Genomic DNA, 14,746 nt, shown 5'->3' on the forward strand with positions numbered 1-14,746 from the left:
CTATATTGTTCCCTGAAATTCTAATGTTTGTGGTTTTTTTAATTAATTTGCTCCTACCTGTGAAGACAAGAACTTGCAAGTCACTCAAAAAGTTGGATAAGTATTTGCACAGGTGCCAGGAATCAATACGATCGGTATTGACTGTACATATTACAATAAAATGCCTACTTAACCTGTCTAATAGAAAATAATTTCTTCCACTGCTATGTGATCTCATTTGGATGTTAAATTAATTTAATCAAGTCCCTTAAACATTAGGGAAAGGAGAGGGCTAATCTAGTTGAAAGAATGTTATCTAGACATTTTCACAAAGAATAACACAAAATTAAATAAAGGACAGACTTAAAAACATCAAAACAGCAAACTCTGCAGAAAATGCTAACAGAAAACATTAACAAAAATCAGAGAACCCACAGGGGCATTGGTTAGAATGAGAGAAAAGAAGAGGAAATGATCAAGGGTCTTCTTTCATGATCCACCTACTCCTTCTATTTATAAGATGTATTCAGTGACTTTAACAGTTCCTTATGTGTTTCATTACATTTATTACCATTGTGGCAATTTGATTTCTAATGACTGAACCGTAGCATCACTGAAGAAATCAGATAGGATCGAGATTTGTGACTGATGTTACACAGGTATTAATTCCCTAATACAGGGGGAAACCCCCGCTCCCAGTAAGTATTTAATATGGCCATTATATCTGCCTGTGGCACATAACAGTCTAACTTCCTATGGGTTGTAATACTTTGGGTTAGTTGGGATTAGTGTGAGGGTGCTGGTGGCCTGCGATAAAGAGGTCTGACCCTCTAGTAGCCCCCTGTTGCCTTAAACTCTATGACTATGACTCTGTCATGTGACAGCAGCCCTTTTAGGTATGCTGTGGTTATTCATGTTCCTTTTCTGATACGGTCTAGATAAGCCCTCATTTTCTGCTTCCAGAATGCCACAGATATTTCTCATGGGGGCAGAGAGCTTTTTCACAGTTCCCTCTCACTGCTTAGTTCTTTCCCACCTCCTCTCCCATCTGCCAAACAGCACAGTAAATTTACTTAACTATTGCCAAACATCAAACAGGCAGATTAGTCATGTTCATAACAGGAGGAGCATGTTGATTCTAAGCCATATTTACATATATATCAATAATCAATAAGGGGAAAGCATTATATGGACAAGAGAGAGTTTAATATGGCTTTCTTGCTATATCAATTAACATGACACGTGCTGTAATAGTTACACAGGAACAGACTCAAACTGTCTGTGATCTGCTCAGGCACATTGGGGATGGGGGCGAGGTGGAGTGGTTTGTGGCTCCCTGGCCCTAAGCTGCCACCCAGCTCTGGTGCAAATTAGAGCTGCAGTGAAGCAGATATAATTTACACCAGAGAAGGGCTGAGTGTAGCAGAGCAGTGCTCTAGAAGGTGCCACTTCCTCTCCATGTTGGGGATGGTGGAGCCACCTCTTCCAGCTTTCCACTGGTGGACAGTTCCTCCGCATGAGAAATTCTCCACTGGCCATCTCCAGCTGTTTTATGCCCACTTTGTGTAGCTTGCAAAGTGGATTTAGCAAGCTAAAGAATGTGGCCCTTAATGTTTAATCACGCTACAAGTATACTATATTGTTTGTGCAAAACTAAGCATTTCCTTGCCTTGTTTCCTGAGGTATGGCCATGCTACAAGAGAACTTCGGAGAAATCACAGGACTACTACTTCTAAAACTTTTTTTATTGCTTTCTATTTATGTTGTGTCACATATCAAAAGAACCAATATACAAATTAACCCCTACACACTACATAACACTTAAGCACCAAACTAAGTTGCTGACAACTTGTGCATTGCACACAGAGTATTTGAAACGCACTCTTACTGTGCCTTAAACTACAGCAGTTGTTAGAGTAATTAAACTAATATGTATTTGTATGAAAATAAACAGCAAGCTATGAGTTAAACAGTTCACAGCTTTCAAATAATTGAACCAAAGTAATTAAATGGGAACTATATTAAGACTTCAACCTTCCAGTAACAGTGTCTGATTCTCAAGTTCCACTGTCTCCACTATATAGGCTTTTTGGAGCAACAGGATCTGTTTTTATGTACATTCAATTTGGCTAGCTCAACCACAACGTACAGAACAAACTGATGGAGTTAAAAGACTTGAAGAAACTTAGTTTTTGAATGCCACATTCTTACTCATAAATATAAAAAATAACTCCAGGTAACATTCAGCAGCATACTAAATAATCAAATGTTCTTAAACCTGCAGCAATTTTAAAAAAAACCCTAGTATAGAACATATGCCCAAGTAGCACAGAGTTTCTTAATATGATACAGAAAACTGGACTTCTTTATAAATAGCTTGTGGCATTTGGTGATAGCAAAGTACTTTCATTAACTGGTAGTTTGGACCAGAGATGGAACTAGCAGCTCCATCTAGGGTGACCAGATGTCCCAATTTTATAGGGACAGTCCCAATTTTGGGGTCTTTTTCCTATATAGGCTCCTATTACCCCCCACTCCCTGTCCCGATTTTTCACACTTGCTGTCTGGTCACCCAAGCTCCAACCCACAGTTGTGCAATTGCAAAGCTCAGGTCTTTCGTTGTTCTGTTTCTTTTATAATCTGTTTGATGCAATGCAAATCTAATCTTTGTCCAATAGCATTCCAGAAGTTTTATGTGGTTTTTAAAACTAGTATAAATGAAGACATCATTCAGCAAAGCAGACATATTTGTCACAGTGGTTCAACAGAGTTTCTCATCTAATACAGGCAACAATCAGAGTGCTTTAGGAAAGAGGAGGTGGCTGAGTGTACATACATGGTACATTGGCAGGAAGCCAAAGGAAGTTGAAAAAAAAAATCTCAAAATGCCATAATCAAATTTTTTCAAACAGCAGGCCAGTTTCACCTCTTCTGGTAGGACTATATTCCTCTAACCATGCCTGACATCTGCTGGAATTTGTACTTCTCAGAACAGATTCACTTTAGCTGCCATGCAGAACAAGCTTATAGTTCAACTGTGTAATGCCTAACATCAGAGGGGGAAATCTCCTTAGATGACAAAGTCGACACAGAGACATGCCTTCTTCTACTCCCAAATGCAGTTATCCTGTATACTTCTCAATAATCCTTTTGAGACTATTTTAAACAGAACCTATAAAGCAGAATTTTAAACCAAGCAAATGTTTACAATCACTGATCATTTCCATTCATACAGACCCTCACAGTACATAGGGACTGCATAAAACATATTGCTCTAAATTGCTATCTTTACAAAGGAATCTTTTAAAACTGCTTTTAAAAATAAATAAAAAGTTAATTATCCTTAAAACATTATCTTTGTATAACCAATTAAATCTTCTCTAAAGGCTTGAGCTTATATTAAAAAATACACAAGCCAAAGTTGTTAATCATGACATGTAAAAATTTTAAAGGAATGCGATCTCTAATCATGAGTAATCCAAAATACCATTATATTATCTATCAAAAATATTCTTACACAAAATTGCAGCTTGATTCTAATAAGAGTTTTTAGTTTACAAAATCTGGAGCTGAAATAGTGCCTGACCAATCTGTCCAATATCTGGGAATTATTACAGTGTTACAGTTTATCCAATAAGAAAAGGAGTACTAGTGGCACCTTAGAGACTAACCAATTTATTTGAGCACAAGGTTTTGTGAGCTACAGCTCACTTCATCAGAAGCATTATGAAGTGAGCTGTAGCTCACGAAAGCTTATGCTCAAATAAATTTGTTAGTCTCTACGGTGCCACAAGTACTCCTTTTCTTTTTGTGAATACAGACTAACACGGCTGCTACTCTGAAACCAGTTTATCCAATGGTAAACCCATTTTCAGCAAGTAACAAAGCAGCAATATACTCCTTTTAATTTATGTATTTAATAAAAAATAAATGCCTAAAACATGGGATCCCATCTCCCTCCAATCTCATGATTTTCTCATTTCCTTAATACAGCTTTGAAAGACGACGTCAGGTTCCTGATTTTGATCCACACTATCCAGAACTTCTTCACCAATTGGCTGGGCAGAGCCCAGGTAACACACTTTTATATGAGTAGTGAGATTCTTTTGTGTGCCAAAACCTTTGCTGCAAAAGAGACACACAAAGGTACGTTCATCTGAGTGCACAGACATAAGATGCCGGTTCAGATCTGTCTTGTCTCGAAAGAGTTTTAAGCAGTCAGGGCACTGCATCTTCTTGTGGTTAAAGTGGATTGTCTTTTCATGCCTATCCATATTTGATTTTAGTGTAAAGCTTGCAGGGCACTTAGAACACTGGAAACGGGCAAGCTGATCCTGGGACATATGATCAGTGAGGCCAATGAGCACAGGTCTGGCACAGTCAATTAAGTCAAAAGGAAGAATCATGGAAAAAGCATGCTCGTGTATGTGCTCCTTCAACTTTTCAGTGCACTCAAAAACCCTCCTGCAGAAAGCACAAGTCAGTCTCTTGGTTAAGATTGAATCCAAGAACAGGCCTTCATTGGTTAAGTCCATATCTTCACATCTTGAAACGTTTATATCTAAAACAGAAACACACACACGTTAATGACTTTAAGTATAAAATAATTTTCTATTAAAGGTATTGTTCTCTCCATTTACCTGTGTCAGAGTTGCCAAACTGCCACAGTGCTAAAAATCCATCATAGGGGACCTGCAAATGAAAAGTTCAATTAAGTTAAAATAAACACACACAGAAAAATATTTTTCACCCACCCACCAGCCCTCCACTTCTTTAAACAGAGATCTAGCATTCTATTCAGCAATAACTAATTTCTCTTTTACAAACTTTTCATTAATAAAATTTAGAAATGGAGGTCAGAATTTTCAAGTTTGGAGCATAAAGAAGGGGACTTAGATACGGAATTTAAATTCACAGTTGGGCTCGTAAGTAAATGTGGTTCAATTTTCAGAGTTGCCTAACACACACAGCTTCCTTCAACTTAATGGGAACCATGGGTGCAGAGCAATTCTGAAAGTCAAGCTACTTTTATTTAGGAGGTGGCGTATGGATCCAGGTACTTAACTTTGCCCTTAACCCTTTACTGCTATTTTTCTTTCCATAGAGAAATATCCATATCAAGCAAAAGCATGCTCTCCTCAGTTTCTTTTATGTTAAGACTATATGATATGACTGATTTGAATTATAAATACAAGCTGATTTTTGCATAAGCAGTTTGCACTATGCCATTGCATGGCAGACAGTGACTCTGTCTATGGAATAGAGCAGATGATGTAGTCTGGGCAGGTTTCTCAGAGATTGGGGACAGGGTGGGGTGGTAAATTAACCTTTCTTACCAGGTGATTTTTTTCTAAGGTGACTGCAAAAGAAGAGCTGTATTTTACTCCATTTGTTTAACAAGGAGGCAAATATCTAATTCAAAAATATTTAAAAATGTAACTCATTACTGAGAGCTACATATTTTAGTTCAGAAACTTTTCCGTTATGGAAAGCAATCCCTGCTTCTATCCATGTTTAAATAATGAGTAAAAAAGCACACTGGACACCTGTGTGTTCAAGCATCCCTATACTGTATTATAAATTTTAATGGTTTTTACAATAAAAAGCACACCTGCCATTTTTTAAAAAAATACTAATTACTTTTGGATGCATGTTCCATTCAGGAAAGGAAGAAAAGGGAAAGTGATCTGCAAAATTAGGAAAATATTAGCTCTTAACCCAGCCCAGGAGCAAATCTGGATTTTTTTTTCCTGAAATTTCAAACTAACTGTATTTTGAAAATCGAACTCGCTAGTGTGACATGGTAAAAGTATAAAATACGATGGTCACATTTTTCTACTAAGGAGAATGTGTGTTAAAACCCTTTAACATTTACAAATTTTTGCAGCTATCTCTTGATCTTACCTGAGCCGAGGAAGACAGCTTTCCTTTTATCATGGTTTCTGGTGACATTTCACCAGAACAGGAGATCACAGGGGGGCTCTGAGTGGCAAGGTGTGATGAAGGCAGCAGGGGAGATGGTGCTTCCACTTTGCCATCAAATTCGCCCCTTGAACGATTCAAGTTGGCACCAGGCCCTGGGGAACACAGGAAACGAGTCTCACCCACGTGAACTAGCACCAGCTGGTGGTTTTAAAAAAGGCCCTGAAAAGGTAGTGAATGAGCACTTGCAGTTTATCTTCTGTCAGTGGGAAGGAAACGCAGCAGTGTAGTGATGCAGGCCTTTTGTGTTTTTAAAACCAGCCTCCCCACCCAAAATGCCAGTTGTCTGCATGTGATGTATGTGGTGGGGGTTATATCTCACAGCAGCAAAATGGTCACTAAAGAGAGTCACATGGGAGAAAGAAGCAAAAGGTAGCACAAATATTCTGAACAATTACATCTCTGAAATACACTGCTTTCACAAATACTATTTTAAACATATATCTCTAAATTCTCCATGAACATATACAAAAATGATCAACTATCCATATAACTGTCTTTAAAACTTCTGTCAAAGCCTTAAGATCAACATTTAACCATAATAAATAAATAAATAAAATAATTTGTTTTATATAGTATGCTTAATCCGAGATCTCAAAGTGCTTTGCAAAGGTGAGAAAGCATTACCTACATTTTATGATTGGGAGACCAGAGAACTTAAGAGACTTGTTCACGGTTGCATAATTAAACCCTAAAAAGTGTTACATTCTAAACCTCTACTAAAGTTTAAGGGAAAAGAATATTGACTGGCCACTAAAAGGCCAACTTATTTTTGCTGTGCCAGACAAAATAAAAGTAAACCCCTTTGTTCATGTTGTGACAGCAGCTAAATGGTATACAGTACTCAGAAAGTATGTTGACAGTCAATGGTGAAAATATACAACGTTTTGACTAAGACAAATGGCTATATAAGTTTAAAATTGTTAATTAAACCTTAACAGCCATCTTAATTGTTGCCTCATTTCAACCTCACAAACCACTGCTTGTGAAAAGAAAGTGGGCAAAATCAACAGGAACAAATACTATATATGCACTGTTAAATATGGTTTTGTAAACTAAGCTGTAAAAAAAAGCAGAATTTTAAATACTTTACGTCCTTTCAAAGGCTTTTTATTCTTATTACAAGAGTACAATAATTTGCTTGCAAGATCGCAAACAAGGTGTATAAAAACTTAGCATAATTTTCATCAAATTATTAAATACGTGCAAATGTTAAGTCGCATGGCATGAACAATTATTTCACAAAAGATACAACTTAATCAAAATTACAACGAAGCATTCCACTGAAACTGGGTAAGAGTTTCTTTCTTAAACCACCCGTCCCAAAACACAGCAGCCTAACATTTTTATTAAATACTAAAAAAGATTAAAGTGACTTTAAGATGCCTTCTAATAAGGACTCCCCATTACTTCCTCAGTTTATTTAATTTTTCGTTCATGTGAAACACCACAGCTACTCTTGCACTTCTTACTATCCTCTGGTTTGGCCTCCTCTGTTTTGGTCTTCTGTATTAAAGTTACTCTCACAGTTTAGTTAGTTACATTCAGGAGTGATGAGAAGAGAATATTTTTAAGCTTTCCTTCTATTTAACAATAAACATTGCACGGCAGTGAAGAATGCCAAGAAAAACTAAATGTATGCAGTAATAAGGCAAAATTAAATTATTAAGTTACTATCTCCAGTTATAAACAGGTGGATTTCTTGTCTTAATTTACCATTACAACTTATGTGATTTCCTTGTGACTGGGCAATGGTCTGTGGCAGTTTCAAGAACACATGGAGAGTACATACGAATGTAAGAACGGCCTACTGGATCAGACCAATGGTCCATCCAGCCCAGTATCCTGACTACCGACAGTGGCCAACGCCAGATGCTTCAGAGAGAATGCACAGAACAGGCAATCATTGAGTGATCCATCCCTGTTGTCCAGTCCCAGCTTCTGGCAGCCAGAGGCTAGGGACATCTAGAGCACGGGGTTGCATCCCTCACCTTCTTGGCTAACAGCCATTGATGGACCTACTCTGCATGAACTCATCTAATTCTTTTTTGAATCCTGTTATAGGTCTGGCCTTCACAACAGCCCCTGGCAATGAGTTCCACAGGTTGACTGTGCATTTTGTGAAGAATTTCCTTATGTTTGTTTTAAACCTGTTGCCTATTAATTTCACTGGGTGACCCAATTCCTGTGTTGTGAAAGAGTAAATCACACTTCCTTATTCACTTTATCCACACCATTCATTATTTTATAGACCTCTCTCATATCCCTTAGTCATCTCTTTACCAAGATGAAAAGTCCCAGTCTTTTTAATCTCTCTTCTTGTGGAAGCTGTTCCATACTATTAATCATTTTTGTTGCCCTTCTCTGTACCTTTTCCAATTCTAATACATCTTCTTTGAGATACAGAGTAAAAAATATTTTCAATATTCAAATGAATTGGGGGGAAAAATTAGATTTATAGTATTACACTACTTTAGGTAATTGCACAATCACTGTCCACCTACACAAATATGAGATTAACTGGTGTTCTGATTAAATCTACAATACTGATGCAGATTGCCCTGTTTACATTGCAGTTCTGCATTGTGACTCTAGAGAACTTACATCAGGAGTCCACTTCAGGCTAAATGTAGTCTGAACTTTGACAAAGTAAGAAACAGTAGCTTAGCTTTCGTAATTCCCTTGCTAGTTTCCTTAGGAAGCTGTGCTTGGTATTGAATGTGAAGTAAACAGCTGCCCACTTATTAAAGCAACAGTGAAGGCTGATGGAATGGGCAATTTTTTGGAGAATAAGGGAAAACAATATGCCACTCCTGAAAATGGAAAGAAAACATATGCAGCATAAAATAGATACATAACAACAATAATTAATAACTACTTGTTTGTTTCCACCAATTGCAAGTATCAAATGAAGGTATATCATTGATATTCTGTACTATGCATGCAAGTAAGTAAACAGCATCTGCGTTTAGATTTTAATTCATTCTTGCTAATATAGTAAGAAATGGTAAGATTATTTTTTTCTTTAAATTCTTTCAAGGAAGCAAGACAATTTTCTTAATCAGAAATTAAAACTATCAATTGTCCTGTGGTCAGCATTGTTCATGGAAAAATATGCATAGAAGATCTCACTGATAGCAACATGGCAATGGAGGATGCTATTTTCAAGAGCACAAACAGATTTAACAGGAAACTCCTGTAGAAAACTTAAATTGAAATGCCAAGATCATTATGACATGCTTAAAATGACATCAACTCTCCTCTAAATCTTGTAAGAAAACATCCCTGCCTACATGAATACCACTTGGGAAAACTGACCACTGTGTAAATGTATTCCTTTAACTTTTAGTGAAAGTATAAATTATTGGCTTCAAAGAGTATCTAAAAATAAAATATTAATTGGTTAGCCCAAGAAAAAAGGGCCTTTTGTACCATGCAATCTGTTGTATAACACGCTTCATAGGAATTGCTTCTATAAACAAACAGAGAGAGTAAACAGGAAGAGCCAAACAGACATATGGAGAACTTTATAACAGACTAATCTGAAAACATGAAAGGAGTCATTTTTTTTAAAATGAGAGTTGACTTCAATCACCAGAAAACTGAAAACGTAACTGACTTTTTAAACTATGGAATATATGGATAAAGTAATTGGATCAATTTATTTCTTACAGCATTACCTGAATGGCAAGAAATGAAAATCAATTTTTTATTTTTTTTATTACTTTTATTTTTAAGCTGATTTGAATTGGTTAAGTTTACAAGTACCGCATTACCTTCTGCTCAGTTGTTTTAAACACAATATATTAATATCCACTGTAACAAGAATCATCCTGTATTCCCATTGTCCATTAGCTGAATATTAGGGATTTCATGCCTCTCTTTCAGTGTCATCATTACAAAAGGTATAATGCTTGTACGTCCTTTAAAATTAACGCTCATTTACACAGAACTTTTTACTTTGTTTTGTTAGCTTAATGTTTACAACACAGAACCACAGTAAAGTTGACATGAAGCTAAGCCTTTTAGTCATCAGCAGTTCCCTTTACTCACCAAGCACAAAGATTTCCCAGGTTTAAAATCCATTAGAAAAATCAGCAAAGGTATGATGAGCACCTTTATGTATTCTCAACTAGCTTCTTACAACAGCATAAACTATGCCAGAGAAAAACTAAAAAAACCCATGTGTTTCTACAGCAACCAGGGGTGCAACCAGAATTTTCCTCAGGAGGGAGCCCCAGAGATGCATTTGTGTGTATGGGTCTCCCCCACCCCTCCGGCACTGCCATGACCTCTTCCCGCTTTCCTCCCAATGGCCAGGGGGAGAGGGGAACCCTGGGCCCCCTGATTCCCTCCCCTCATTGCATCGCTAACAGTGACAGAGTTATACTCTCTTAGAAAGTTCATGAGTATTTCAAACAAAGAAAATACACTCTTACAACCTATTCCTCCTTACCTCAACCTTACTCAGAAAAAGGACAGCAATTTTAGGTCATCTTCTTACACTAACATTTTCTGGGTCAAGCCGACAACTGAATCAACAGATGGTTAAGATGGTCCAACACACCTTTTTTTTTTTTTTTTTTTTTTAAAGCTTCAGGGTGAAAACCATTTAGAAATGCTTGGTGTAAGAACACGTCATTTTCAGATTTGATAAAATATAAAACAAAACTACAATAAATAACATGTCTGGGTTTTTTTTTTTAAAAGAACTTTGTTCACTGCTTTTTTTTTTCCTCCTTTTTTTTCTTTTAAGTACCAAGGATTTAAATGACAAAATCCTCAACTCATGGGTTTGAGAAAGAGAGTGAAGAACTGAAATAATGGGAGGGGAAAAAAATCCAAAAATCTACTACTAACCTAAATTGCATGTTCTGAATGTCTTAGCAGTGCCCTAATCACTTGATACATTATAATTTATGAGTTTAATACTAAACACGAATTTAAAAACAAGCTATCACTTATGTTTTTTTAACAAATACAACAAGACAAAGTTTAATGAGAAATTTTAGTGTATAGAGTTAAATATCATTAAAGAATTAACATTAAAAAGATACTCAGATTGAATGGACCATTATAAAACAAGTACACTCAAAATTATGACAGCAGCTCCTAGTGATATATTAACATAAACAGCAAGGAGCCTAATAAAATATAAAGAGAAGGTTCCCCCCCCCCCGCCCCAATTCCCTGCTTCAATCAGCTGTAAAATGAGTCTCCCCAAGCTTTTGGGCGCAGTTGTGACAAGAAGTATAGACCAATTATCTTTTTCTCTTAACTCCAGAAGACATTCATTTTACTTGCATAAAGACCAAGTAATTAGGGCCTATGTGGGTGAATTTCATGTGCTGGTGAAAGCGTAAGGATGTGAAATCAAGTACCTGCCAATCTAGGGCCAAGATGAGGGGCTGCAGTGTGGCATCCTCTCAGAGCTGTTTCTCTTGCCCAAGAAGGCAGAAACTGCTTCATCATGCTATTACTCCTAGAAGCAGTGGCCATGACACATTATCTCTGTAACACTGATCCCAGGTTCCCCCCTGGACCTGCCCTATTTCTAGCCTCCACCCCACCTGTAGGCCTGGTGAGGAGACCCTTTCTACAGAATGCAAGGAGGGCAAAAACTCCCTTGTGCAAACACTCTGCCTACAGGTTCCTCCACACAGTTGCAGCAAGAGTTTAGATAGTACAAAGGGTCATGTGCTGCTTCATTGCAATGGGGCCATTTGCACTCTAGGAGCAGCCTGAAGAACAGAATATTCTACTTATTTACTTAGAGATATTACCAAAGGAAAGAAACTACCCTAGCAATTAAAAAAAAAAAAAAAAAAAAGCAAAACATCACTCCCAAAACAAAAACGAACGAAACACACAATCCCAAGTTGCAAAAAGATTACTCCTTTCAATCCTCCATAGTTTTTTCACTTTTAAAAAAATCAGACTAACGTCAACAAAAAATTCAATTATTTTCATTTTGGGGGTGAGAAGGAACATTAAGATTTGCCATTACATTATTTTTAATTGCATTGCCACTGCACTGTAATTCATCATACAGTTCAGGTGATTGTTAGCTTAAAGGTGACCTAATCGTTTCCGGCTTCAAAAATAAAAATAAATAAAAATCAAATAATATGTGCTAAATGTTCTTTTCACTTTGTTTATTTGGGTCATTCACTGCCTTAATGATGATCTCATCCCCCCCACCCCCCCGCCCCCTTTCTGGAAGTCTGAAGTGCATATACACTGCTAATGTATATATGCTTTGCTTTGTACGGCCAGTGTTCTGCTCCCCCACTACTGAAAATACCATCTCAATATAGCATATATGGTTGTTATTTCTATTTTCTTCAGCCCACCGAAGTTTTCTTAGTTGTATACCCCACAGAATCTAAAACACTTTACAAAAGACTTATGCATAGAAGAAACTATAGATCTATCTTACAATACAGGCAAGCATATATACTCAAGTTCTTATTAATGTTGTGTACACATAACCAGTAGAGCATAACCTGAAGCAACCAGGAAATCATACTATGAACTATATGTCCGCATGCTTCAGATTTGAAGAAAGTATGTTTTAAGTTATGAATACACAGAATGATCACTTTTATCCTGAAGAAGAGCTCTGTGTAAGCTCAAAAACTTGTCTCTTTCACCAAAAGTTGGTCCTCACCTACCTTGTCTCTAGCATCCAGGGACCAACATGGATACAGCAACACTGTAAACACTTCTACCCTGATTATTTGGAGATATCTAGCAAATGTGCAAGTGACTATTTACAAGATGCTATCATGAATTTTCCTTCCTTCCTCAATTCCCAATATTTAGTCCTAAAAAATTCCCAAAACAAACAAGTATCATCCCTCTTTGTGCACAAGAATAGTGAAAGTCAGTATGGCTATAGAAACTATATTTGTTCATTACCAAATGCAGAAAATCCGAAGAAAGCAGCAAAAAAAGGATTAGGCTTGTTGGGTTTACAAACATGACTACAACTCTCATTTTATTTTTAAAATTTACTGGAGTGGCAGTTCCCTCCCACCTGGCTTTATGATTGATTCATTTTTGATCCAAATCCTACAGAGCATCCCTTCTTTGACTGAAAAAGTCAAATATTCCATATTCTCTAAATACGTAAAGCCATGCTAGTGATTTGTCAATAAGTGCGAAGTACAAAATCAATGTAATAAATATCTCCCTAATACCTTTTGTATTTCCAACACTGGTATTAGAGTTACGCTGCATAACACTACAGACGACAGGATTCCAAACCTGGTGGGATGTGCATTTATACAGAAGTTTAACCTAGATACAAATAGTAAAGGAGCAATACATCTCGAGTGCCCTGAATTTCCTCCTTTTCCCCTAATTAGGTTTTAAATGAATCTTTAAGCAAAAATATAAAAGTATAAACTTACGAGATAAAGAATGTGTGCCTTTGGGTAAGTACTCGAATAGCAGAGAACTGTCCTCTCCCAGCATGTCAGCTTTCAGAGATAACAAGCTGTTCTTACTCATGAGGGCTGCGCGCAGGTTAGCAACTGTGGCAGCCTGAAGTGCATCATCCTTCTCTGGGGTAAGAGGCTGAGATAGGTAGCTAACATCACCTCCTATGAGTGCTTCATCAACATTTGCGTAAAGGTCTGATCTCTCCAGTCGGCTATCCGAATTGCTGGGTTCTGTCACTGTCACATCAGCACCTATGTAAATAAAAACACCATTAGAGAAACATACAAAGAATTCAAACTTTCAAGGTGAGATATCTACCACATGTGCATTTCTAATCTTAGGACTAAACAGCTAGGCACCAATAGTACATAGGGAAAGGACCTATGTTTTTGCTCTCATAAGTAGATGGTACAGAATTCTGGTTTGGGTCTCAACTTTTATTGTCCATTATGTATTTTAAATTAAAACAGTTACACATTTTTACTCAACCCAAAACATGCAACTCACATGCTTCTAATTTCCGGACTACACAAAGATTAAAACAAAAACTCTGTTAGCCTTTTCTGTTGCCAACCACTAAAGACTTATTCAAATACATAGTGAAAAACAAATTTAGTGCGAGTAACTCTTTCATCCCTTGAGAAAGTAAATAGCAATATTATATGACCCATAATCGTGAAACAGAAAGTGCATATGCATTACAAGAGATACATCAGAACCAATTCAATTAAGGTTCACCACCAGATCCTACCAATTTGGGTTGCAGTCTTCACTGTTGTCCTATGAAGCAGGTGGTTACATCACAGGTACCACAAACAATGTAGATGGATAGGCAATATAAGATAATCAATGTAACTCACTGGATTATACTGAGCAATTCATATTCTGTACTTCAGCAAGAGTTTCACTGACCATGACAGTTAAGATTTTATTACAGCAAGCTAGTACAGAAATGGTTTTCAGCCACTTTAAACTGTGGCTTTCCAGCTGAAATTTTCCAGGCTTGGTCTTTTCCCCCAGGATGAAGATTTTGGAAAATCTGAGCAACAGGTCTACTACAATTCCATGTGGACCCTGAGGTCATTCATATTAAAAGTACACCATAAACCACAGTTGCACAACATATATTATACATGAAGTTTAACGTGAGTACTAGTGAAAAACTTCTGACAAAACAGACCACCCGACATAGTTAATTGCCTCAGAAGTCAAAAATATAATGGACTATTACAACAATAAAATTAGTATAAGTACAGAAGAATGAAAAGAATGTTAGAAAATGATAATACACATGTATGTAAAGTTGTAAAAATTACATTTGCATGTTTTTATTCTAATA

The 14,746-nt window shown here is 36.9% G+C and overlaps 1 protein-coding gene across 3 annotated transcripts in view; it reads right to left on the reverse strand.

Moving 5' to 3' along the window:
- Nucleotides 1-14,746, reverse strand: part of ZBTB46 (zinc finger and BTB domain containing 46) — a 108,739-nt gene that overhangs the window by 26,250 nt on the left and 67,743 nt on the right. For 2 of the 3 annotated variants that reach the window (XM_084645318.1, XM_084645319.1), the window contains exons 4-7: nucleotides 13,377-13,658; nucleotides 5,884-6,056; nucleotides 4,620-4,671; nucleotides 3,740-4,540 (exon numbers count right to left, since the gene is read on the reverse strand). In XM_084645318.1, the coding sequence (XP_084501444.1) occupies nucleotides 3,945-4,540; nucleotides 4,620-4,671; nucleotides 5,884-6,056; nucleotides 13,377-13,658 (1,103 nt within the window). In that variant the 3' untranslated portion in view covers nucleotides 3,740-3,944. Of the gene's footprint in view, nucleotides 1-3,739; nucleotides 4,541-4,619; nucleotides 4,672-5,883; nucleotides 6,057-13,376; nucleotides 13,659-14,746 lie in introns of those variants that run through there. The other variant, XM_084645320.1, reaches the window with a different exon arrangement.

This window comes from Lepidochelys olivacea, assembly GCF_965140295.1.
Source record: "Lepidochelys olivacea isolate rLepOli2 genome assembly, chromosome: 13".
NCBI lineage: Eukaryota > Metazoa > Chordata > Testudines > Cheloniidae > Lepidochelys > Lepidochelys olivacea.